The following is a 26950-nucleotide window of genomic DNA, read 5'->3' on the forward strand; positions in this document are numbered from 1 at the left end:
GTCTTTTTTCGGAACCAGAAATTAGCGGGAATAGCAACCACAACCTACTTCTGGCAACAGAACCCTCTCTATAGCTCCTGTGTCTAAAAGGGCTTGGACTTCCTCGCGGAGAAGTTCCATATGATCCTCCGATATCAGACTGTATGAAGGTGGCATGGCTGGAAAGGATTTTTTGAAGGGGAGGGAGTAGCCCCTTCAGATAATTTGGAGGACCCACCTGTCCGAGGTAATGGATTCCCATTGGGGCAGGTGATGGCGAATCCTGCCACCCACAGGCTCCTAATGTACCCGCGGACTAGAAAGGCTTGGAGGCTAAAGGGGGCGGCGGTGGACTGGGCGACCGCTGGCTCCCTGATCCCCGTGGGTGTGGGATCCGTGGCCGCACAGGGACTGTACAGCATGAGAGGGTCGATGGCCAGGGAGGAAAGGACATGGGTGGGTGCCACTTCCGTAGCCATGAAAGGGGTGAAAGGTGGACTGCTGGGGTCTAGGAGTGGGCACGAGGCCAAGGGACCGGGCTGTGGCAGAAATCCTTAAAGCGCTCATGTGCCGAGTCCGCCTTGTCTCTGAAGAGACGTGTGCCATCAAAGGGCATGTCTATCAAGGATTGCTGGACATCCCCTGAAAAGCCAGACGTTCTCAGCCAGGCGTGGCATCTCAATGCCACCGTCGATGCAACTGATCTGTCCAGAGTGTCTGTTGTATCCAGTCCACAACGAATCATGAACTTCACTGCATCCCTCCCAACTGTTACAGCTTGGGAAAGGATAGTCTGGGCCTCTTCCAGAACTGTAGGCATCACTTGCCCGACCGTATGCCAGAGAGTATGGGAATAGCGGCCCAAAAGCCATGCGGTGTTCACGGACCGCAGTGCTAGACTGTTGGAAGAAAAAGTCTTCCCCAAATCATCCAGTCTTTTTGATTCCCTACACAGGGGTGCGGCAGAAGAAGAAGCCTGGATGACAAAGCTCTCAGGTGTGGGGTGTTGGTTGAGGAATTTCGGGTCAGACGGTGCAGGCCGATGGTGGCGGGCAATCATCCTATTCACAGGAGCCCCTGTGCTGGGTCTGGACCAAGTACCCAAAAGGATGTCTGTCAGTGCTTCATTAAAGGGAAGAAAGGGCTCAGAAGAGGAAGACCCCGGCTGAAGCACGTCTGTTAGGATATTAGGCCTAACCTCCACAGAAGGTAGCACGAGGTCCAGGATCTCAGCCGCCCTTCTCACCACCATGGAATAAGAAGTACCCTCCTCTGTAGCCACGCTAGGAGGAGAGAGCATACCAGTGTCAGGGGAGGTGTCCAGGCCACTGGTATCACCCAAATCCTGCACCCAGTCCATTTGGGGGTCAAGCTGGTATTCGAAAGGGTCCGGCGACCCCTCCATACTCTCCCTGTATCCATACCCACAAGAATAAGGGTATGGATCAACCCTGGGCCCAGGAGAGCCCATAGAGAAGGGAATCAGTGTTGAGCAACGTCATTCCGGCTCCGGGTTGTCGGATTTCAGGATGGGCTCGATGTCGATTCTGGGCCCAACTGACATCGGGAGTGTTGACGTCTGACCCGACGCCAGGGAAGGTCGCAGTGGCACGACCGGCATTGGGATGGATCCGCAATTGGATTCGTAGGTGCCCTCCAGAGTCGTGGCCAAAGCCGATGACTTTGAAACCGAGGGAGCCCCAACCGACTCACCTGTGACCGAAGGCGCTGAAGGTGGGTCGGACTGTCCAAAAATGAGGCGCATGGCCACGTAAAATTCTTTAAGTTGGGCAGGGGTGGCTCTGGCTCCCAGGAAGTCGGGGAAGCGCGGAGCCAACCCAGATGAAGGCTCCGTTGACGTAGGCCTAGAACGTCTACGCTCTTCCCGCATCGTATCATCCAATCGACGGAGTGAAGTCGAAGAACGCTTGTCCTTCTTCGACTTCTTCTTTTTGTGACCCGAATGTCCTGATGACTTGGAGGACGAGGAGTGGTGGTAAGTCGGTGGCCGGTCTCAAGACCTCCCTCTCGAACGAGACTGAGTGCCACGGAGTCGAGTGTCGGGCCGCCATTGAGCTTTAGGGACCACTCCATCAAAGCTTTCGGTTCATGGCCCGGCACTGGGAGCACGACTTCAGGTCGTGATCACGCTCCAGGCACCAAAGACACACGAGGTGTGTATCCGTCACAGACATAGTTCGGTAACAGGAGTCACAAGGCTTGAATCCGGTCGACATCCCTTGACGCATCCACGAACTCGTCAAAAACTTCGACAAAATTGTCGACTTAGTCAAAAAATGACTGAGGTAGCTCTCTCTGGATCTGCGCATAAGCTGGCACGGAGAGAAAAGAACTGGTGTCAGCGTGCCGGGGTGGCACTTATATACGACCACAACGTCATCATGGCGAACATGACGTCAATGATGCCTGCGGAGTCGACTGATGCCACTTGACGGCGCGCAGAGGTACTGCTCAAAGAAAAATCTCTGCATCCAGTCTGACGCCTGGGGAAATTCAAAAGTAAGGAATGTGCAACTAGAAGTCTTTATCAGATTGTTCCTATTACAGCAGGATCAAGACTGATTGCATATGGCTGGGCCCTAAAGAGGAGGCATGGTGGGAAAAATAATTATGGGACGAAATGCTACCCAAGGGATTGCAAGTGGTTAGAATTATTGCAAGCATCTTCCCATTATCTTTGGTGTTATTTCACTGCTGACCAAACCTGGCCAATTTCAGTGATTTTGTATGCTTGAGCTATAATCATTATTGAGGTTTTAGCTTTGGTCAGAAGTAAAATGAAAAGTTTGGTGTGAGCCAGTGTGTACCTATGGTTAGGCCAGGGTTTCCACTGAAAAAGCATTTTTTGTTATCTTAATAACTTTTATACTGTTCTATGAATAAGCACTGAACTTTTGAATAAAAAAGGTCATCAATTTGAGTTTAAGCAGGTCACGTTTCATGCAGCTTTGTCAAGGACTCTTACTTTTTGAGAAAAAAAGCTGAATGGAATTACACCAAATCTGGCACAAAAGAACAAGTTACTTTTCTTCGATAACGCCTTATCTGGTAGAGCCTCTATCTAGCCACAGATTCCTTATCTTAGAATATCCCTAGGCGTCAGACTGGATCCGGAAGATTTTCGAGCAGTACCCCTGCTCACCGGTAGGTGGCATCTTTCAGCTCCTCTTCCATGTCATCGGCGGTACCTATATAGGCACCACACCAGTGCGCTGATGTCAGTTACTTTCAACACCAGGGGAGCGGAACCACGATGAGAACTGACTACTGGTGTGATAAGCTAAGGCCCTGAAAAGGGTGATACTTACACCGTAATCGGTTTGCTGAGCGAGAAGGATTAGAGGGTCAGTAAGGAATATGAGACTAGATACAGTCTCTACCAGATAAGGCATTACCAAAGGTAAGTAACTTATTCATCTGACAGTCTTCTAGCCGCAGATGCCTTACCTCAGAATAGATACCAAAGCAGTACGTACACAGAGGTGGGACTGCAAAGCCAATTAAATGAGAAAGTCCTGTAGAACTGAACGGTCGAAGTGTCTGTCACAACAGTCTTGAGTGACCAGGCTGTAGTGGTTGGTGAAATATGTGCAGCGAAGCCCAGACTGTTGCCTGACAGATGTCCAGGACTGGGAAGCCGCACACTAAGGCAGTGGTAGCATCCTTGGTTCTGGTGGAGTGAGCCGGCAAGCGCTCAAGGGGCTGCTTCATGGCCAGTGTTTTGGAGATCTGAATGCATAGAACGATCCATCTCGAAATGGTCCTTCTCTGCATCGCCATCCCTTTTTTAGCTTCCATATAGCCCACCAAGAGTTGATTGTACACCCAAAATTCTCTTATACTGTCAAGGTAGAATGGCAAAGCTCTTTCTGGGTCCATTAAGGAGTCTCTCCTCCTTTTTGGAAGGATGATGCGGAGCAAAGATGGTAGGGAGGGTGATGTTCTGGCCTACATGGAACAAAGTCACAATCTTTGGCAGGAAGGAAGCTCATGTCTGGAGAATCAACTTCTCTGGGTAGTAGGCGGTATAAGGAGGGTGCACAGGGTGCCTACAATTCGCTGACCATCCTGGCTAATTTTATGGGCACTAAAAAGTATGTTTTGCTGATCAATAGCCTAAAAGAGCAACTGGGCAGAGGCTCAAATGAAGCACACATAAGGAAGGTAAGAACCAGATTGAGGCCCCACTTTGGAATGATGAATGTCATTGGGGGAAACAAATGCTGCAGGCCTTTTAGGAACCTAGACACAACAGGTGACCTAAAGAGAGAACGTTGTTCTGGCAACCGCAAAAATGCTGAGATGGCAAAGAGATAACCTTTTTGCTGTGCCTAGAGCAGAGCCCTGCTGGGCCAAAGATAAAGCACACACGCAAACCTTAGGTAAAAGTGCAGAAATGGGGTCAATGTTGTGGAAACCACACCGTGACACAAACGTATCCCAACAGCAGGCATATACCAACTTGGTGGAGGCATGCCTGGTGTGCTAGAATAACATTACAGACTTTAGGAGGAAGTTCAAAAGCTGTCAATTGTCAGTGTGCAATCTCCCCCACGAAGGTACAGGATGTGCAGGTTCAGGTGTAGGACTGTCCCCTGTTGTTGTGACGGAACTCTTTTCAAAGAGGCAGCCTGACTGGAGGACCGATGGTCATGCTCAGCAGCTCGGGATACCAGACTCCCCGTGCCCAATCTGGAGCCAAAAGGATTACTTGGGCCCAGTTGTTCCTGATCTTCTTGAGAACTCTGGGCAGGAGTGATATTGGAAGAAAGGTAAATAGGAGTCCAAAGCTCCACTCAAGACGAAAAGCGTCACCAAACAAGAGTGACCTTGTAATCTCCAGCGAGCATAACTGCTGACATTGATGGTTCTTGGCAGTGGAGAACAGATGTAACCGAGCCTCTCCCCACTGCTAAAAGAGACCCTGCATAACTTCCGGATGGAAACACCATTCCTGATCCACTAGGCATCTTCGGCTGAGTTTGTCCAATCTGGCATTCAGAGTGCTTGCCAGGTGCTGAACCACCAGGGAAATGCTCTGATGTTCCAGCCATGTCCAGAGACGCAGGGCCTCTTGACAACAGGGTCCACAACCCCACCCCAACCCACCCTGTTTCTTGCCGTACCACATGGCGGTGGTGTTGTCTGTAAACACCTGCACCAGCCTTCCCTTGATCGAAGGAAGAAAGGCTTTCAATACCAAGCAAATCTCCTGCAGCTCCAACAAACTGATGTAGCGCTTGGACCCTGCTGGAGACCGGAGTGCTCTGACCTCCATCTCTCCCAGATGGCCACTCCAGCCCAGGAGTGAATCATCTGTTACTACATTCAGATCTGGTTGGGGAAGGTAGAGGGGTCTGTCACTGACCCAACAGAGGTTCATAAGCCACCACTGCAGATCTCTTGCAGATCCCTCCAAGATCTGGACCATGTCAGAGAGATTCCCCTGATGCTGCACCCACTGGGTCTTCAGGTCCCACTGCAGAGCACGCATATGTGAACGGATGCCCTGCAGGATGCAGGAGGCCATGAGGCTCATAAGCTTCAGAGTCAATCTCACAAAATCCAGGATGAAGGCTGAAACATCAGAATCATAGTCTGAGTATCCTGGACTCGCCTCTCAAGAGGATAAGCTTGAAACTGCACTGCGTCCAGAATGGTTCAGATGAAAGGAAGCATGTGAGAGGGAGTCAGGTGTGACTCTGGTACACTGATAGTGAACCCCAGAGAGTGCAGGAGCTTCATTGTAATCTGAAGGTGGGAGACGAATGCCTGGGGTGAGCCTGCCTTCAAATGCATATCGTTGAGGTGGGGGAAGGCAGGAACCCCCAACCTCGGCAGATGAGCTGCAAGCACCACCATCCCTTTCGTGATCACCCAAGGAGCACTTGTAGGGCCGAAAGGAAGCACAGCAAGCAAAGTGCTCTTTGTCCACCGCGAACCACAGGTAACATCTGTGGGCAGGCAGGATAGAGATGTGGAAATATGCGTCCTGCATGTCCAACGAAACCATCCAGTCGCCCGGGTCCAGGGCAGACAGAACTTGGGCAAGCGTGCACATTTAGAACTTCTCCTTTTTTCAAGAAGAGATTAAGGTGCAGTTCTAGAATAGGATAAAAAAAAAAAAAACATGGCACCACAAAGTAGCAGGAATAACAACCATGACCTACTTCTAACGCAGGCACCTTCTCTATCGCTACCTTGGCGAAAAGAGCCTGCACTTCTTAACATAGCAAGGATTGAAGGTCTTCCGTCAGTCGATCATAAGTGGGTGGAACGGTAGTCACAAAGGGGATGCACCTATTGACAATCTATAGAATCCAGCGGTTTGATGTCACTGACCGCTAGTAGGGCAGGTGATGGCAAATTCAGCCTACCACTGGGGGCCCATGACTGTCGGAGGGCAAACTAAAGAGGCCTGGAAACAGTGGCTCTCAGGATGTGGTGGACTGAACCGACTTCTGGCAGCCTGTCCCAAGTTGTCTATAGGACCAGCGCCCTTGGCCATGATAAGGTTGTGAACTATGTTGGCTGTGGTGGCTGGGAAGCAATGGGTGCGGCTGGAGACCCCTTCCATGAACACGAAAGGGGTGGAAGGTGGACTGGGGTTGGCAAGAGGTGATAGACAAGCCTAAGGACCTGGCCAAGGACTCTTCTGATCTTAAAGCGCTTCAACACTGAATCTGCATTCTCTCCAAAGAGGAGAGTCATCAAAGGGCATGTTCATAAAGAAAGCATGGACAGCCCCTGAAAAGTCAGTTGTTCTAAGCCAGGCATGGCACCATAAGTCCACCAACGATGAAATCACTATGCCCAGTGAGTCCATTGTGTCGAGCCCACGCCTAATGGTGAACTTTGCTGCATCTCGCCCATCAGCAATAACCTGGGTGAGTATGACTCTGTCATCCTCCAAAACCAAAGGCAGCACTTGCGCAACCGAGTCCCATATCATATGGGAATAACAGCTTAAAACGTATGCAGTGTTCACCAACTGCAGTACTAGATGGGCAGAAGAGAATATTGTCTTGGTAAAGTTGTCCAACTTCTTGAATTCTGTATGTGGTGGAGTGGTACAGAACACATCAGGATTAATTCTGGATATGGATGTTTGGACTACCAAGCTCTCCAGGATGGAGTGCTGGGTAATGGAAATGAGGTCCCCAAGAGTGGGGTGATGGCAGCGGACAAATGTCCTATGCATAGGTGCCTCTTGTGGGCAACTGGCACCTTGTTGCAGTACCCCCCCCACACACACTTTTTGCCTGGTTTCTGAATGCAACGTGGACTGGAGTGCATGCAATGGGATCTGCTAACCAGGTTCCCAGTGCCAGTGTTCTTTCCCTAAAACACTGTAAAGGTAATTGGATACACCTTTAGCTACCAGTCCCCGGTAAAAGGCACTTAGGTACCCAGGGCATGGAATACCATGGGTAGGCCTCTGAGGGCAGCAGCACTGATTTTGCCACCCTCTAGGGCTGTGCTCCCAGATGCACCCAGCACTGCCATTGCAGGCTTAGTGTACTGGTTTCAAAACTAAAACTCAAACTCGACATGGCACACTGTCTGTGTGCCTGTTCACCATACATTGCATTGACTATGGGTAAGACACCCCTCTGGCAGGCCTTATAGCCCTAAGGCAGGGTTCTCCTTTTTCTATGTGAGGGCATAGCTGCATGAGCAATATGCTCCTACTGTGTCCTTGCCAAACCTGGCACATAGTGAGTGAACAGAGCAACCATTTTAATGTATGTGCTGGGCACTGGTCAACATGAGTTTCCCAGCTACATAATGGCTACTCTGAACCCTGGGTTGTTTGGTATCAAACAACTCAGAATGATAAATCCAAACTGATACCAGTACTGGATTTATTATAAAATGTACCCAGGGGTCACCTTAGACGTGCCCCCTGCAAAAACTAACTATCCTGGCATGATTGCTGACTGGTTCCAGCCAGCCTGCCACATCCAGACAGCCAATACACAAACCTTGGGGGAGAGCCCTGTCTCTCTGGTTTGTGAAACAATACCCTTCCTGGGTGGAGGAGCTAACACCCCCTCCCTAAGGAATGTGCACTGCCCAGGCAGAGGGCTTCAAAGGGCTACCACTCTCGAAACACGATCCGCAGGCCTGCTGCTAGCAGCAAATGGACTGCCCCTTTGCAAACCCCCACTTTTGCTGAGAGCAAAGGCGGGAAAACACACAAAGGGTAGGATGAGTGGCCTCACCTTGCATGCACCACACCTAGGGGCTTGCAGGTGAAATGGACCCTCTATTTCATTTTCCTCCATGTTAGATGGCAGGAAAATAGACAATGAGGTGTAGGGTAGAGAGACTTCCCACAGCAAGTGGTCACTGTAGTGGGTGTAGACACCCAAGGGTAAGTGTCCCATTGGACACTACCAGGTTCCCCCTAAAATGCCCACTAAATTCAGCACTTAGAAATTGGGCTTAGAACCTGACAGCACAAGAACAAAGGACCTGCTGCACCAGAAGAGGCTCCAAGACCCCTGCTTGCTGCACCAGAGTCCCGACAATCGCCGCTGCGGAGGAGCTGACCACTGGACTGACCTTAAAAGACCCAGAGGACCTCCAGGCTTCGCAAATAGCTGAAATCTCCCTCCTGAGTGGAGGCACCATTCAGGAAGCAAAAGAAACCTGCAGGAACCAGGAAACCAGTGAGGGTCACTTCACCGACCGGACGATCTCTCCGCAACCAGAAGTCACAGCTGCACCAGATGGCACACCAACGACAACCCGGACAAGACCTACAAGTGTGCCAACTTTGGTGGCACTACGCCCTCCCATGGCCGAATTGTGCCAATGTCCCAGGGACAGGTCAGTGCACGTCGGACAACAGCAAAAACAGCTCTACAAGAGCTGCAACTGGACCAGGAGGAAGCCCCAGTCAAGGGACTTCAGGAATACCCCGGACCTCCCACCAGAGTGCCTTCGTCACACTGCAAGGCCCCCGGAAGAAGACTTACCTCCAGCTCCAAAGGTTTTCATTGCGCACATCATCCAAGACCTCCAACTCGCCCTGCATCCAGCCGACCTGAGCCCTGCATCGTGGAACCTGCTGTGTGCCACAGGTCCCTAACCCCTTGCAACCTCGACAGCCCAAGGGGACACAAAGGTAACCTTTTAATCTGCAAACCAGCTCCTTTTCCAGGTGGCCCCTCCAAGTGGCCGTGTGCCAAGAGACTTTCCAGCACTGCACCAGCCGGAACTGGGAGCCGCCCGAGAATCACCAGCTGGCACTGTGTGCGCATCAACCTCATAGACCATCCTGCAAAAGAAGAGACTGGTAACCGACCTGTGTGATTTTATATGCATTTTTCTAGGTGACCTTCCATTGATTTCTATGGTGCGTAATTACGCACAGAAAGACTAACAATATTTAAACTTTGAAAACTCATAACTCAAAAAGTACTTAACATATCGTAACCATTTTGGTCTTAAAAATTACATAAACGTCTGAGGTATGTTTTATAAATTCTGGCCTCAAGTTATTCATTGAGTGTGTGTGGTGCATGACTGATTTTGTGAGTACAACAAACGTTTAGCACATTTCCTGGATTAGCCTAACTGCTTGACCAGCTCCTTAAAAATTGGAGCATTAGGTGGTCTAATTTGTGCCTCTGGAATCCAACGTGTGGTTGCCTGGACTCCCTTCACATTGTGCCTAGTTTTGCACACTACATAGAGGGCTATCCTCCTACACCTCTGTGAGAAGCTTGGACCAGGCCCAGAGTAGGACATCTGTAAGGGATTCATTGAAGAGAAGTAAGGGTTCAGAAAGGAAAGGGCAGTTCAGAAAAGGTCCTTATCAGTTGGATTTCCTCTCTATAAAAATGTGCTTTCATTCTCAAGTAATTTCCACCAGAAGGGGAGACTTCTGACTAAAGAACCTCCATCAAGATGTTCGTCTTGACTGCCACCGTGGGCAACTGAAGGTCCAACACCTCAGCCGCCCTACTTACCGCCACTGCAAAAGAGGCTCCTTCCTCCGTAGCTACTGTAGTAAGAGAGACCAGACTAGTGTCAGGTGAGGTGTCTAAGTCACTGGCCTCCACCAGTTCCTCATACGAGTTGTCCTCTTCCTCATCTGGAGCTGGTAACTACATGGGTCGATAGACTCTTCCCATTTGTCTCCCTCTCCAGGCCTATCAAATAAATAAGGCACTGCCTCTGCTCAGGGAAGCCTGGACCTGGTTGACGTATGCGACAGCCATCCGGCCTGGTGTCAGAGTCGGGATTAACGATGGGAGGCTGTTGCGCCGGCACGGGAGCAGGAGAAGAGGAAGGTTTCGGTCTCGTCTGCGTCTTTGCTTCAGATCCAGCAAAGGATCCATTGGGCCCAACTAGCATCAAGGGCGAACCTGCCAGTGAAGGTCCAGGAAGGATTCCTCCCAGGCCCGTGGGGCTCGAAGGTGCTCTAGAAGGGCCGGACCTCCCAAATATGAGGTGCAGGGCCTCATAGAATTCCTCCAGCCGGGCGGGGTCACTCTGGTATCTGGAAAATTGTGGAAGCGCAGAGTGGAACTGGTTTCAGATTCCACAAATGCTGAAGTTTCTACATTCTGTTAAAAAACTTTGATGGATGCGTCAAAGTCGAAGACCTCTTCGACTTCTTGGACTTCTTATGTTTGAGGGACTCACCTGACTTCCCTGATGATTTTGAGTGAGACAATTACCACTGGGAAGGGCTTTTCAACTGGTACCAGGATGTTCCTCGCAATCGAGACCTCCAGTGTCATGGAGTCGACCGACGTCAGGCAGAAAGGTTTCAGGGAGCGTTCCCTCAGTGCCTTAAGATGCATGCCGCGGCAGTCATCACAGGTCTTGAAGCTGTGCGCCCATGCACTCCAAACACCCCAAGTGGGGGTCTGTCACCGACATTTGCCTGTGACAGAGCTAGTCAAAAAGTGACTGAGAGATAGCTCAGGCCAGATCAGTGCTATCTGGAGCAGAAAGGAAAGAACTAACATCAATGCACCAGAGTAGAGCCTATATAGGTACCACGCATGTCACTTCTGGTGCAGACGATACCAATGTGGAGCCGATCGACACTACCTACCAGCACGCAGGGGTACTGCTGGAAAATCTTCCAAAACTTGTCTGACGTCTGCGGATATTCTAAGGTAAGTAATCTGCAGCTAGAAGTCTCTATCAGATGTAGTACTTTACTCATGGAAGTGCCCTTAGAAATTAGCATTTTCTTTAAAAAGGTTGATTGACTTGCAAGGATTAAATTATAGATATTTGGACTGTTAATCCAATGGTGGGTCATAAAAACAGGTACCACACTGAACCAAAATCACAAACAAATAAAATCTGATTGACTGAGGGAGCTTTTTGCTCCTGTCAGCCATTAGTGGTCCACAAAGCTTAATAGGGAGCAAGACCTGCCCGCAGGCCATGCAAACTATAAATTGCACACCAAATGAAATACTTATGAGTTTAATTATTAAAACCAACAAGTAACACCCCATAGCACTATATAATGAAATCAAAACACACATTCAAAATAATATCACAACATTTATAGTTGTTCTTTCAAGGTGTAAATGGTAATGTGGTATGCAATCTCATCTGTAAGATTATTTACATTTGTAATTACATCTATCACACCAGGTGCAATGATATAACCATTATATTGGTGTGTATGTTAATGGTGTCGCGCCGCGAGCCGAACATTCGGCTCGGGCCGCACAACGCGTCTGCAGGACGCGGCGCGCCCCCAGTCTATTGTGTGCTTTGCGAGGCCCCAGATTGGGCATGGGGCCTCGCTCTGTTTCTGTGCACCGTGTTTTTCGGGCATCCTGAGCCCTCTTACCTGTTCTTTTCTTTTCTTCTTTTTCTGGGACATCTGGTTGTACCTTCCTTTATGTTTTTTCCCCCTTCCCATGTTACCTTTTTCTTCCCAGCATTCCTTGTTCCCTATTCTCTATGGTTCCTAGTCTATTCTGTTCTATGTACTTTTCCCTATCTAAGATGGTGTCCTTTTACTTCCTGTTGGTCATTTCCTGTTTAGTGGTATTTAAGGGATGTGTTTCTTACTTTCCTTGCGCTGCAACACTTTCTGTTTAGATGGTGTCTTCGCTCCTGTTTCTTAGCCTTTCTGTGCTAGATCTTGTCTATTCCGTGTATTACCTATATTTTTGCCTCTGTTGATTCCTGTTCTTTTGTTCCTGTTTCAGGAATCTATCTGTTTGGAGGTTTTTTCCCCTTTTCAGGTTTTTTTTTCCCTCTGGCGCTATTTCTGAAGGGCACAGTCTGTTCTTGGCGTTTCCATTGCCTACAGCACCGTGGCTACCAGAAAGAGTCGCCCCTTTCTGGGCCAGAGCCGAACATTCAAGACCCACGCCACTCGATCTGCGGATTCCAGGCGTAAGCAGCACGTGAGTCGTGACAAATGGTTACATGGCTACTTGTGCGAGTTGTGGACTCTGGCCCAAACCATGACATCCGAAATTAAGGGAATTTTTTTTTTTTAATCATGACAATAACTGCACTTTAACCATGGATAATGTACGCACACATCAGCACAGACACGATATAAGCAAAATGATACAGGAGAGGAGTGAAAAAAAGGGAAGCACTATGAAAAAGAGGAGGAAGTAGGCTCTTAAGGTGCAGAAAAGGTGATATAACAACTGTTACTGTCATTTATAGCCAAGGGAAGGTACATGAGAGGTTTAGCCGTAAACCACAAGTGAGGTATTTCAATTTACGAACCACTTAACAATAGGAAAGGCGCTGAAAATGTAGTAATAGCAGTAAGGAGCCAGGAACTGTTTTAGTCCGTCTCGTACGTTTTGTACATTTAAATCTAAAGTAAAACCACTGAATACACTTTTAAGTGTGACTGATGAAAAAGGACCAAGCCATACAGCAAGCTGTCAATAAGACGTTCAAGCAAAACTCAGCTGTCTCAGCGTACTGGACCAGAGAAAGGAAGCAACAATAAGCATGGGAGAAGCAGTTGCCAAAAAGCACTAGTGACCGCTTTCCACAGCTGTCCGCTTCCCAACTTACCATCTTCCTTTTCCTTTGTGCAATCTGCTCCTCAGATTCCATTTCTACTTCATTGCTAATAGGAGTTTTTTCTTCTAATTCATCAATAAAATCTGGCTCCTGAAAGATGGAAACGACTGCTTTACAGAATCTCCACTACATCTATTAATGTGGGAAAACTAATCACTAGATAGCTTCTACAAGATTAGGGTCAACCTCAGACACAATCGGTTGGCATAACAAAGATAAGAACTAAGCATTTTGTGCCATCATTCATGAAGGGAAAAGTTACATACCGTTAACATTAATTGTCCATCGTGTGCATGTTCCAAGCAGCCAGTCCTGAATGTGATTTGCTTGCCACGGCTAACTGCCATTAGACCATCTGGCCTTGAAACATAAATTGGTTACTGTGGAAGCAGACTGCTCTCTCAACCGGTGATTCTAGGTCCAACCCTGCCACATCCAATAGAACGGTATCCACAAGCTGGCATTTAGAATGACGCAATGCTAACCTAAAGCCAAATCTAAATGAACTACTACTGAAGGCTACCTGTCATTCCATGAGAGCCTTCACTCCTTGCATATCAATAATGTAATCCTTATTTGAATAAGATACACAAAGAAACATTGCCAATAAGCCTCAACCTTAGCTGTTTCTACCACACAGTCTCTCGATTCACTCTGAAAAGTAAAAACATCGCACCTCATGAGATTACTGTATGAATCACTAAATAGACAAGCTTTAAAACTGAAAGCATATCAGCTATGACCTCAGCAGACTTACTCATTTTCTCCTAACTGCTCCTCCACATTCTCTCCAAACATCCTTCTGGGACCAGGCCAACACATACATTAATTAAATCCTCCCTCCCATTATACAAACCACAAATGAACTCACAGAGACTTAGAAAAATGGCCAACATTAATGTACCCACCACAGGATCCAGTACAAAAGGAACCATCTAATCCACAATAGGCGCAAGCATTCTGCAAGAATGCTTCCGTCCTTGACTAAGGGACAGACGTGTAAAGTATTGCTAACAAACCAGAACTTTCACTCTTTAACCTGCATAGCGTAACTCACCCTGTCTCCTAAGAACTCTGCATGACTTAAAGCAACGTCGTAGGCTAGGTGGCACTGAATACTACCTGTAAACCCAAACTATTAACAGTTCCCTTCCTCCTAACAGAATAACATTAACAGCATAGCCAGTGCCTTCTCCCATTAACATCACCCTGAAACAACAATGTATTCTCTGAATAACTGCACCATAGCCCTTGGTCATATTGTGATCCTATGCAATCTACCTTGTCTTTCTTCTTTGCCATTTCAACTAATATAACAAAGGAACGCATCAACATACTCACTTGAGTAGCTGCCTGCTTCATCAATTTAATCCTCTGAATCAACAATCATTGCTCACACCACTCATGAAATGCCATCTCTTGATTCGTGTGCACTGACATATTATGCTGCATCACAAAACCCCTCATGCCGTTTAGCTGCTCATATATTAGCAAATTGATCGTGACCATTCAAGGAAACAGATCACATCATAAAATTCTGTCAGGCTTTCTTCACAAATAGTGCTCCAAGCCCCTGAACGATCAGAGGAGAGGAAGCAATGGGAAAAACAAGTGTCTTAGCTGTGGCAGTCTCTATGGCTTTAAGCCTTTGATATTCAAGGTCTAAAAGCTACTTTATCTGTTGCGTGGTCAATTTCTGCTCTTCCACTGATGCAGGTCTTATAGCCCCAAGATCCAGGGTCTTCTAAGTAATGACAATCCTGAAAAAAAATGTATAAACAAAAGCATTGCCTAATAACTATTTAGATTCTAGAACTGTGCCTTATTCTTTACTTAATATTGCACCACTTTACTGAACTGCGTTGTCACAAACACCCCTATGACTGTCGGCCCTTTATCATGAGAAAAATACAAGACTTCTTTTGCCAGTGGCTTCAGTATGTTCACACAGGCTCTATCAAGGGGACATCTTCCAGTCATACTGTGTCTTCTATAAACTCCACGTTTCCCAACCCAGTGGTTGGAATCCTCATCAATGGCAAGTTTTGTTATGCCAATATCTTACAACACGCCTACATCAAAAACAACCTTACTGCTTTGAAAACAATAAAAACGTAGCTACCAACCTTGCTAACTGGACAAAAATGTAACTATGGCCACTTGAGCCTTACACCATGCTGGGCTGGCGCTCTCGTTATTTTAACTTCAATTATACCAATGCTAAGTGATCAAGCCTAACAGCATACCCACTAGACTGCCTACAAAATTTGAATTAGGTGGCCCACCTTCTCCAGGCCAAAAACCAACATTGTGATCCCACTTCTGAAACACGTACAAATCAACTTTAACATAACATGCCTAATATAGAGGTATTTGACTGCCACTACTGTCAGTCCGTTGCAATAACAATAAGCAATCAGAAGAAAAGGTCACTTACTTACCCATGCTGGTTCTCAATCGCAGCAATATTTGTTGAAACCAAACGCTAAAATAATACTGCACTGCCTACCCCAGAGCACTTCTTACAGATATACTGTTTATTCAGAGTTCACACAGGGTGAGGATGTATTTATGACTAGTCACTCCCTATGAAAGCCTATCACAGGCTCAATATATTTTTCTTGAGAAATTATGCTGAATCAGAATTAACAGTTCCAGCCTGCTTTGCAGCATTTAATGTGCAGGAAGTTGTGAAAATGTATCAAGGGAAGGGAAAGAAAATACAGCAGAATAGGCTTTCATTGTAGGGTGAGAAAAACACCCTGTCTCTTTAACAGACCAGGAGGTTCCTCTACCCATATTTCACTCTACTGATAGTTACTCGGTGAGCCAGTTCCTTTTTGCTGTAGCTTAGGTAACTGAGTTTATATTTCTTTGCTTTCTAATGTTCAACTTTACTCAGTCACATACACGTAGGTTGTTTATGACTTCCATGAAGATTCCTACAAGGCAGAACCAGGATTTCAAGTAACCTCTTCTTCTGCATCACAGGATCTTCATTGGTAGTCAAACTCTAGAAAGAATAGCAAGCTAAAAAATGTCCTTCAGAAAGCGGCTGCTGAGCAGCTGGAAGAGAATACAGAACAAGCATTTGTAATGCAATTGGTCTTGCAATTGCTCGACTTAGAGCTATTAGCATTGTAAAGTCCTAACCGGACTTTTAATGCCACATAAAGTGAGCCGATTTTAAGTGCCACACAATGAGTGTGAAGGAGCACACAAAGTGAAACAGAAGTTTGCTTGCAGTCAAGCGTATCCGCAAATGTGCGAGATAGCGCTGCATAGGAAATAAAAAGAAAAAGTAGTCCAGCAACCATCCTGAAAACATGGAGCTTCGTATGTTTTCAGTAGTTGGCCGGAGCACTCGAGGAGGGCTAAACACAGGAAAAAGCATAATGTATGCATGCCTTTTGCAAATAAAATCAAGTGATTTTTAAAAAGCAAGCCCACGAACCAATGAAACTTATGGGCATAAGCTTGGCATGGTTAAAAGCCCACAGTCAGATTACAGCAGGCTGGAGCGCTTGCACGCTCAACCCTAAAATCTACCAGGCATTAGCTGCATGGAATTATACAGTGAAAAAGATTCAATATCAGGATGGGAGGCAAGGATTATGCTGTCCCTACTTTTTTTTTTTTTTATTAACAGCAGCCACAAGGAACATTATATATCAACAAACTACCTTTCCCAAAAACACCAGGGAAGGTAGAAATACCAGAACAATCTTCTGAAATCCAATCACTGCACAGATCATCCAAATAAAGACTAGGTCACGGTTTATTCTCCCTCTTTCTTTGTTCCTCAACAGCCAATAAGGTCAAGTCTTGAGTTTCTCTTCTTGATATTGTCTTTATTTGTGCCGTAATTGTACGGTTTTTGTGTTCTGTTATGTTCATACTGTGTTTGCTGACCCCCTGGGGGTTGCTAGTCACTACATTCTGGTGGTGTGCTCCTGAGGGTCTCTAGATAGGGTGACCAGACGTCCCGGATTTGCCCAGACAGTACCAGGTTTTTCAATTACTGTCCCGGTGTCCTGACACTTGTTGCAAAACCAGATAAATGTCCTGGTTTTGAGAGAGGGCTGGCTCAGCACGCATATTTATCACTGTGCTCTGAAGGCTCACGTTTAAACCAGCCCTCTCCTAGCACCAAGGACAGAGATGTGATTAAAAGACGCTCCTCCTGTGCTGTCTGACTTAATGTAGAAGTTACTTACCTTCTGTAACAATATAGCTGGTAGACATATTCTACTTGCAGATTCCTTACCTTAGAATTTCCCCCCAGGCGTCAGACTGGATCCGGAGATTTTTCTTCGAGCAATACCCTTGCGAGTCGGTAGATGGCGTTGGTCAAATCCGCGGGCATCGTAGTCGCCGTGATGACATCAGGAGTAGTACTTAGATGCTGCCTCAGCGCAGTGATGTCAGTTTCTTTTCACGACTTTCCACGCCAAAACGCAGAGCCACAAAGAACAATGAAATTGGTGCGCCAGAGCTAAGGCCCTGAATGGGGAAGCCCTGTCCCTAGAAATCAGTTTGCACGCAGGGAGGATGGGTAGGTCAGTAAGGAATCTGCAACTAGACTACGTCTCTACAAGATATATCGTTACCGAAGGTAAGTAACTTGTACATCTGACAGAGACTTCCAGTTGTAGAGTCCTTACCTTAGAATAGCTACCCAAGCAATGCCATCCTCAGAAGTGGGCTGCGAACCAAGATCGTACTAGAAAGTCCTGAAGGACCGAACGACCCAAGTAGCCGTCCCTACGGACCTGACTGTCCAGGGAGTAATGTTTAGTAAACGTGTGCAGAGATGCACACGTTGTTGCCTGGCAGGTATCCAGGACAGGAACTCAGCATGCTAACACTGTGGAAGCAGCAGCTGATCTGGTGGAATGAGCATGCAAGCCCTCAGGGGGTTGCTTCTTTGCTAAAGCATTGCACATCTTGATGCAAAGAAGGACCCATGGACCCTTTCTTCGCACCCACATATCCACCAAAGGGTTAATTGTCCACCTGGAAATCTTTGGTATGATTGAGATAGAACGCCAACGCTCTTTTTGGACCCAGGCGGTGGAGTCTCTCCTCATGAGAAGGATGTGGAGGTGCGTAAAAAGTAGGCAAAGTGATGGACTGGCCTACATGAAAAAGTGTAACTACTTTGGGAAGGAAGGAAGCCGTAGTGCGTAACACTACTTTGTCAGGGTGCATAGACAAAAATGGGGGCTTAGAAGAAAGAGCCTGAAACTCACTCACTCTGCGAGCACAAGTGATGGCAACAAAAGAACAACAGTCTTGAAAGTAAGGAGCAGTAATGGGCCATTGTGCATTGTCTCAAAGGGAGCATACATTAAGTAAGTAAGGACAAGATTGAGGTCCACTGAGGCATGATAAATGGAGTGGGAGGAAACAAATGGGTGATGCATCGACAGCTGAGTTCGTCTGCTCTGGCGTTCAGAGAGCCCACCAGATGTTGAACCACCAGGGTGATGTCCAGATGTGCTAGCCATGTCCAGAGGCGCAGCGCTAACAGACAAAGGGTCCAGGCCCCTACTCTGCCCTGTTTGTTGAAATACCACATGAGGTAGTGTTGTCTGTGAACACTTGCACCACTTTTCCTTTGAGAGAGGGAAGAAATGCTTTCAAAGCAAACCTCATCAACTGGCCCTCCAGAAGATTGATATGGAGCCAGGACTCTGCCGGAGACCAGAGCCTTCTGATCTCCACCTGTCCCATGTGGCTGCCCCCTCCCAGAAGTGATGCGTCCGTCACTATGGATAGATCTGGCTGGGGAAAGGAGAGAGATCTGCAGTTGACCTAATGCCGATTTGAAAGCCACCACTGCATGTCTTTCGCAGTCCCTCCATCTGGCATGTGTCACTAGCAGGATGCAGGAGGCCATGATGCCCAGCAGCCTCAGAGTCAGTCTCACTGAAACATAAGATGAAGGCTGAAAAATCAGAATCATAGCCTGAATATCCTGGACTTGCTTTGCGGGAGGATAGGCCCAAAACTGCACTGTCTCCAGAACAGCTCTGATAAAAGGGAGCGTCTGAGAGGGAGTCAGGTGTGACTTTGGCACGTTTATAGTGAACCCCAGCATGTGCAGGAGGTTCGCCATAGTCTGAAGGTGGAAGTTGACTTTTTGGAGTGTGTCTGTCTTCAACAGCCAGTCGTTTAGGTAGAGGAAGACTGAAACCCCCAACCTGCGCAGATGAGCTGCAACCATCGCCATCACTTTCGTGAACACCCATGGGGCGCTGGTAAGGCCGAAGGGGAGCGCAGTAAATTTAAAGTGCTTGTGACCTACCACGAATCGTAGGTAATGTCTGTTGGCTGGCAGGATGGGAAAATGAAAGTAAGGGTCCTGCACGTCCAACGCTACCATCCAGTCTCCAGGGTCCAAGGCAGACAGGACCTGAGCTAGGGACCCTCTCTATGGCTCCCTTGGCCAAGAGAGCTGCGACTTCCTGCCGGAGAAGAGCCCATTGATCCTGTGGTATACAGCCGAATGATGGAAGCATGGCTGGTGGGACAGACTCGAAGGGGAGGGAGTTGCCCCTCCGAACAATCTGCAAAACCCACCTGTCCATAGTGATGGATTCCCAGTGGGGCAGGTGATGGCGAATCCAGCCGCCAACTGGACCAGAGAGAGGGGACGGACTAGGAGGATTTGGAGCCTGCAGCAGGGGCAGGAGTGGATTGGGCAGACCTCTGATTCCCTGTCCCATGACCACGTTAGATTCCTCATCCCTGGCCATGCAGCGGATGAACAGCATGGGTGGCACAGAGGCTGGGAAAGGGATGCGACAGAATGTTGGGGATGAGGGGCAGTGGAAAGTTCGAGGGACTGAGCCGTAGCCCGGGAGTCCTTGAACCTCTCTAGCACCGAGTCCGCCTTGTCTCCAAAAAGACGGGAGCCATCAAAGGTCATGTCCATAAGGGTCTGTTGGACATTCCATGAGAAACCAGATGTTCGTAACAAGGTGTGGCGCCTCAAGGACACCGTCGTTGCAACCGATCTACCCGGAGAGTTGGTCATGTCCAGCACATATCGGATGGTGAACTTTGCTGCATCTCTCTCATCGGTAACAGCTTGGGAGACAATAGCACAGGCCTCCTCTGGTATCTGCGGCAAGACTTACGCGACCGTATCCCAGAGAGCGAGTATAACAGCCCAAAAGGCATACTGTGTTCACTGACCGAAGAGCTACATTGGAAGAAGAAAACATCTTATTCCAAAAATGTGCCAGCCTTTTTGAGTCCCTATCCATAGGTGCAGAAGGGAATGCACCAGAGTATGAGGATGCCTGGATAATAAGGCTCTCAGGTGTGGGGTGTTGGGACAGGAATTTAGGGTCGTTTCGGGCGGGCCGATGGTGGCATGCGATTGTCCTGTTCACAGGAGCCCCTGTGTTGGGTCTGAACCAATTACCCAACAGGACACAGGTGAGGGCTTAATTGAATGGAAGAAGAGGCTCAGAGTTGGAAGGCCCTGGTTGAAGCACCTCCGTCAGATTATACCTGACCTGAACAGTAGGCAGCTCAAGGCGGAGGACCTCAGCCACCCTCCTGATCACCATGGAATAAGTAGCTCCCTCTGCTGTAGCCACGGTAGGTAGGGACAGCATGCCAGCGTCTGGAGAGGTATCCATACCCCTTGGCTCACCCAGCTCATGTGCCCAGTCCATGTTAGGATCATCCTGGTATTCAAAAGGGTCAAGGGACCCCCTCCAAATCTTCCCCGAATTCCAACCCATAAGAAAAAGGGTCAGAATCGAACCTGGGGTGAATAGACCCCATCAAAGAAGGAGGTGGCGTCAGTCGATGCCGTTCTAACTCCGAGTCGTCGGGGATCAGGATTGGGTTGGTGCCGATAGTGGGCACCACCGACATTGGGAGTGTCTACATTTGAACTGTCGCCAGGGAATGTCTCAATGGTTAGACCAGCATCGGTACAGATCCAAGAGCAGGTCCAGAGGGGACTTCAGTGTCCGGAGCCTCTGACGCGGAACCCGAATGCCCTCCAACCAAACCCCCCTGGGCCCAAAGGCGCCATAACGGGCAAGGACTGCCTAAAAATGGGGTGCACTGGCTTCACAGAATTCCTTTTATTGGGCAGGGGTCAACCCCGCTCCTGGAAACTTGAGGAGGAGCAGAGCAGACCCAAAAGCAGGCTCTGAGGACGGAGGCCTAGTGCGTCAACGCTCCTACTGCGTCGCATCAGCCGAGCGACAGGGTGTAGTCAAAGGGTTAAGAGATTTCTTCGACTTTTCCTTCTTCTTACCTTGACCCGAAGACTTCGAGGAGGACGATTGGTGGTGGCTCCGTAAACGGTCTCGAGACCTTCCTCTCGAGCGAGACCGTAACCGAAGCGGAGTCAAGCGCCAGGCCGCCATAAGCTTGAGGGACCGCTCCCTCAAGACCTTTGGGTGAATGGCCCGGCACTTGGAACACGACTTCGGGTCATGTTCGTGCTTCAGGCACCGTAAACAAACCTGATGCGGATCCATCACCGGCATAATGCGGTGACAGTCCTCGCAAGGTTTGAAGCCGAACTTCTGGGATATCTTAATGCAATAAAACTTCACCAAAAATCCAACAAAAAGGTCCAAGCAGCCAAAAAATGAGTAGGGTAGCTCTCTCAGGATCAGCTTGTGGTGTGGAGAGAAAAGAACTGACGTCACTGAGCTGAGGCGGCGTCTATGTACTACGCCCAACGTCATCACAGCGATTACAGCGCTGACGCTCACGGAAACAACCAACACCACTGACGCCATCTAACGATATACAAGGGTATTTATTGCTTGATGAAAAATCTCCAGATCCAGTCTGATGCCTGGGGGAAATTCTAAGGTTAGGAAGCTGCAACTAAAATTCTCTATCAGATTCAGGCAGCACAGCAGAATTTATTGGGAGGGGAGGGGGTTTAATTAACCCCTGCAGAGCCAGTCATCTGAGGCCTGTTCACAAAACCCTCTTGCAACACAATGGCAGCCTGTCTGAGGATGTCTTTAATTTTCGTGCTACAGTGGTGTGTTTCTGTAGAGTGATAATTAAAGACTTCCAATGGCTGGCCCGGTTTTTTATTCTGGAAATCTGGTCACCCTACCTTTAAAGGCCAGGTGAGTTACCGCTGTCGTCAGCGCCGGAACATCTGCGCTCACCAGCCACTCCCCGGGCTTTAATACGTTAACGCCTTTATGTCTTTTTTTCTGGAATATTTGGTGCTTGGCTGGCAGTAACGTTTTCGGTCTCTTCGCGAGCCTTTCTGTTGACTGGTACAGAGCGCGGGGTGAGCCACTGGCCGCTAGATGGCGCTGCGGACTGGACAAACAGTGCTGCGCTCCTCATCAATTCCGCCCGCGTTCGACGTACGCATTGAAGGGAAATTAAGCGCGCTGCTGAAACGACGATCGCAGACCCCTGCCTCCTGTCTGTCCTGGAGTAAGACCAGTGCTTAATTTGTAAATAAAAAGGTGCCACTGCCCAAAGCCCTCCTCTTAAACACGTGTCTGCTGCAATTAAATGTGCGAACACGGAATACTGAGGTAGCGTAATCCTGAAGCCATCTCGGGCCTCTTCAATCCATATAAAACCAATCCCTGCCCCTTCAGCTCACTCTTGCCCCTTTCTACTTTCTCCCTTTGTGTCGCCTTTTCGTTTTTCTCTTCCTCCATCTTTCCCATGTGTGTATTTTGGTCGCAGCAGATGCTTGAGGCAGAATAATAAGCCCGGCCCAGAAAACTAAGTGCCGGTGCTCAGCAGCGGAAACAACAAGCACAAATTAAGCACTGAGTAGGACGCCCTGTTAATAGGGGTCTGTGCAGCGCTTGCAGGTGATTGGTACATAGTACTCATAACGCCATATACTGCACGGTCAGTATAACGTATCCAAAGGGCGAATAAGTGTCCGAGGGGAGATCCCCTCTTGACTACTTAATACTTTTCACCGCTACATCTGCCCTTAACCAGTGCTTGAAATGAAAAAAAAAGAATTCTGAGAAGAATTACTGAGAAGTACCGGCACTCTCCAATTATAAGCATTACGTTTTTCTTGAGAAGTGAAGGTACTCTGACAAAAATAAAAAAAGTGTCGGTACTCCGAACCGGACAGTACCGGCCCATTTAAAGCACTGCCCTTAACCCATTGTCCCAGATACCCTGCTATCTAGTACGAAGAAACAACTTTCATGGATGGAGATCAAGTCCAATACTTTCCGTTTGAAGAAGAATTCTGTGATGCAGTGGATGAACCCATCCACAAGGCGGGGTACTATGCCATAGAGTCTTTCGAAAGGAGATTCCAGTGGCTGGCTAAGCCTGCCCTATAGCCCTCTTTGAGAGGGAAGGCACTGGCGCCCCCATGGGCACGCACGCAACCTTGTGAGCTCCCTATCACTCCGCCTTGCAAGGCCAAGGCAAAACGTAAAAATCTAGGACTTCAGCAAGCCTTCCTGGTCCAGGATGCCCCGCATTCTGATAACTCTCCGCTACCAGCTGGGAATCAAGATACATCTGTCCCTTCCTATGTAAACCCGGACGCTGATGATTCCCAGTCGGGGTCGGACACTGACGGAGAGCAATCTGGCCCTGGAGGCCATCATCCGAAAGTTGTCTTCCAGCCTTTAATTGCTCAGCTCTCTCAGATAGTGACATGCTGAATCCTGACAGCCTGATGTGTCCTTGTTCCCCGAGTGGGACCCGGCTCCCAAAGTGCATCCTATGTGGCGCACCGACTTAGGAAACCCCTTGACAAAGAGGTCTGGAAACGCCTACGGGTGAAGTGTCCCTGCCCCTCTCTTTAAGGCAAAGTTGTGCCTATCCCCGAGCTTGATTAAAAATTGGCAATCTTCCTCACTAAATACATGCGGGGCCCGAAAAAGGGCATTGTTCGTTCAGGGCAGGCTTTCTGGGACAAGCAGCTCGACGTGACAGGATCCCTCACAAAAAAGTTAGACATGGCAGAGTATTTCAAGGCATCGGGGTTTCTTGTATCTCCTGAGGTGCTGTCTGTTTGAGCCCAAAGTGCGATAATATCATTGGGCAATGCCAACTGTGCCCTGTGGAGCGCTGCTGGTCCTTTCTAACCGAAGTGTTGTGCTACACAGAAATGGTGTACCTGTGCTGGGTGTATATGTGCCTAAGGGTGTCACACAAGGATAATGCAGTACTGAGTGGTGCGTTCAAGGTGTATGCATGTGCTAGAGTTGCAAGAGCGAATGAGCGGTACAGTATCTCAAGAGTGCTGTGCAGTGTGGGTAGGATAAGTGCATGTGTTGGCTGTAAATGTACCTGTCAATGGTGCAATACACAAACAATACAGTATGTGCATGTTAAAAGCAATTGCTGGATGTCTGTGTACTGGATGCATGTGTACCTGTGAGAGGTGCAGTACATGATGAGTGCATTGCATGAATGTTAAATTCACGTGCTGGAAGTATGTGTGCCTGTGAGTAGTACAGAACATAAATGATAAGTGCTGGGCAGTGCCTGCATGTTATACGCATATATGTGTGCCTGTGAGTGGTGCATTATATGGAGGATACAGTACTGTGCAATGTGTGTATGCTGTAAACATGCACTGAGTGTATCTGTGCCTGTGGATATTACTATATATGGAGGGCCCTGGATTCCATTTTGGGAGACCCAGGCCTGCATGGTGAAACATGGAGTGGAGATAGAGAGATCCCCCAGAAATATTTGTGGATTGCTGCATTCCTGTAAGCTGGTTGGGGCCCACACTGGGGAGGTGAGGGCCAGGTCTCCCCTGTGCAATTCAAATATTGCTCTTGGATTTAGTGAGAGGTCACAAGGAAGGGGTCTGGGCATACCTCAGGAAGGAGATGGGGCTGATAAGAGAATCAACGAATAGCTCTAGGATCCCTAGACTAACTTATTTAGACACATATCACTGTGGTTGACATCCAGATGTGAACTCTAGTCACTCCTATAGCCTGTGGTGTGGGACTATCAGCTTCAGAGACAACCTTCCTGTGACAGACGGCTGTTCAAGAGGAGAAGGGGACAGAAAAGTAGACATTTCAAGGAACAGAACCCCAATATAACACTTAAATGACTCATACCCTAAATCACATTAGGTGTCTGGAAATGGAGTATAAGGTGAGTTGGAGACTCCTAAAATTGTCATCTGCAAAAGCAGCTAGACAGGCTGTGTGAGGAGGAGAACCACTGCAAGTCTTCGCCTGTGACCAGGACTGGGCTTTGTCTACCAGCTGGGTGAGGGAACATCAGCCAGGAAAAACAAAACCACATCCCTGGTGCTTGGAGCACCAGCTTCTGCCTACTTGACAAGAAAAGTGTGCGGACAGCATTGGAGGGAGCAAGGTCCAGTTGGGAGCCCTCTTGAGCGAACTCCCTGTGTGAGCTGTGAGGAAACCAATCCATTTGTTGCCTGTGTGCAGGACTGAGATGGCAGCTCACTGATGCCAGTAGGGGGCTGCCATGAAGCTAGCCTTAGAAAAGACTGCAGTGCGGTTAGGACTGAAACCTTGCCCGGTATCTCTGTGGTGACTGGGTTATATCAGGAGGGGAGGCTGTGGAAAAGGCTGAAGCCTGTGCGTTAACCTTGTGGCAATCCGGTATGCTAGGAGGGGCTGCCATGGTAAAGAGTGTCGTGCAAGAAGGGCTGAAGCCTTGTGTGGCAGCCCGGTATGTCAGAAGGGCCAGGAATACCTGTGCTGTGTCAATTGGGCCAAAGCCCATAGACTGCAGGCAGTGATGACCCATGATTCACCAGGAGCAAGGTGGACTGTAACTGGTCTGACCCACTGAGCAAGTGAGGACTCCGTGGGAGCTCTGCCACCAAGTTCAGGATTGAGGATTGGAGCATCTGATTCACCCTCATCCCAACCCCCCATCAGGAACATGGAGATACTTACCCTTCAGGAGGAGTGCAGGAAAAGTCCAATCACTGCTGGAGCACGATCACGAGGGAGTAAGAGTGTGCCTGCAGAGTGCAGCTGATTCACCCTCATCCCAACCCCCCATCAGGAACATGAAGGTACTTACCCTTCTGGAGGAGTGCAGGAAGTGTCCAATCGCTGCTGGAGCATGAACACGATGGAGAAAGAGTGTGCCTGCAGAGTGCAGCTGCTGAGTGCATGCATTTGACTCACCTGATTGGGACTGTAGCCACTGCTAGTGGCAGCAGACGAGGCACACTCCAGGACTCTGTACACTTTACTCTTAAGAGAGCAAGTAAGACCCGTTTTGGGTCTTCGGGCCCAGGGTAACTCACTGCTGAGAGCGCTGTAGCATTAGGACACTTTTGCCTTATTTAAGAGTGAGACTGGACTTTTGAGTCACAGACTGCTAGTTGGGCATTCCCTGGAGTTTCCAACAGTAAATGGAGAATAACCACTACAGCTAATGTGAGAAGGGAGCCACGGAATCACTATTGAAACACTAGAGCTCTGACCTCAAGGGGAATTGGTATTGTTGATAAATATTGTTTTTTTTTCCTTTCTATGGTTAGCATTAGAAATAAAATGTTTCTCTTTTTTCATAAAAGTGAATATTTGGCTGGACACTGATTTACTGCTGCTCCTGGGTGCATGTTGAGTTGTGAGCCCGTGTTCGCTAATCTGTAGCCACACCTCCTTTCCTACCACCGAGGGAACACTGGACTGCTCGACCATGTGTAACACTGAGAGACAAGTGCAGAAGAGTTACCTGGCCCAGTTGTTCAGAATCCATGGTAGGCAGCAACCCAGGACATCAAGAAAAAAAGCCCTCAACCCTCACAGGTGGGCCCAGTAGGCCCTGCATACCCCATGGCCCCCTAAAAGGGGTTCTAAAACTATAAATCTATCAAATTAGATTAATGTGGTAATCTGGTTACCACACATTTATCAGATATCTTAGTCACTTTATATGACAG

At 48.4% G+C, this 26950-nt stretch overlaps 1 protein-coding gene across 5 annotated transcripts in view; it reads right to left on the reverse strand.

The window, feature by feature from the left end:
• The window catches only part of KMT2E (lysine methyltransferase 2E (inactive)), a 1466695-nt gene that overhangs the window by 490348 nt on the left and 949397 nt on the right, over window positions 1-26950 (reverse strand). For 4 of the 5 annotated variants that reach the window (XR_011202375.1, XM_069229869.1, XM_069229867.1 and 1 more), the window contains one exon: window positions 13039-13137. The exons of the other annotated variant lie outside the window; for it this stretch is intronic. Coding sequence is in view for 3 of the 4 variants with exons in the window: in XM_069229869.1 (XP_069085970.1) it covers window positions 13039-13137 (99 nt within the window). In the remaining variant the exon portion in view is untranslated. The remainder of the gene's footprint in view (window positions 1-13038; window positions 13138-26950) is intronic. 5 annotated transcript variants of the gene reach the window in all.

The sequence above is a fragment of the Pleurodeles waltl genome, chromosome 4_1, assembly GCF_031143425.1.
Source record: "Pleurodeles waltl isolate 20211129_DDA chromosome 4_1, aPleWal1.hap1.20221129, whole genome shotgun sequence".
Taxonomy (NCBI): domain Eukaryota; kingdom Metazoa; phylum Chordata; class Amphibia; order Caudata; family Salamandridae; genus Pleurodeles; species Pleurodeles waltl.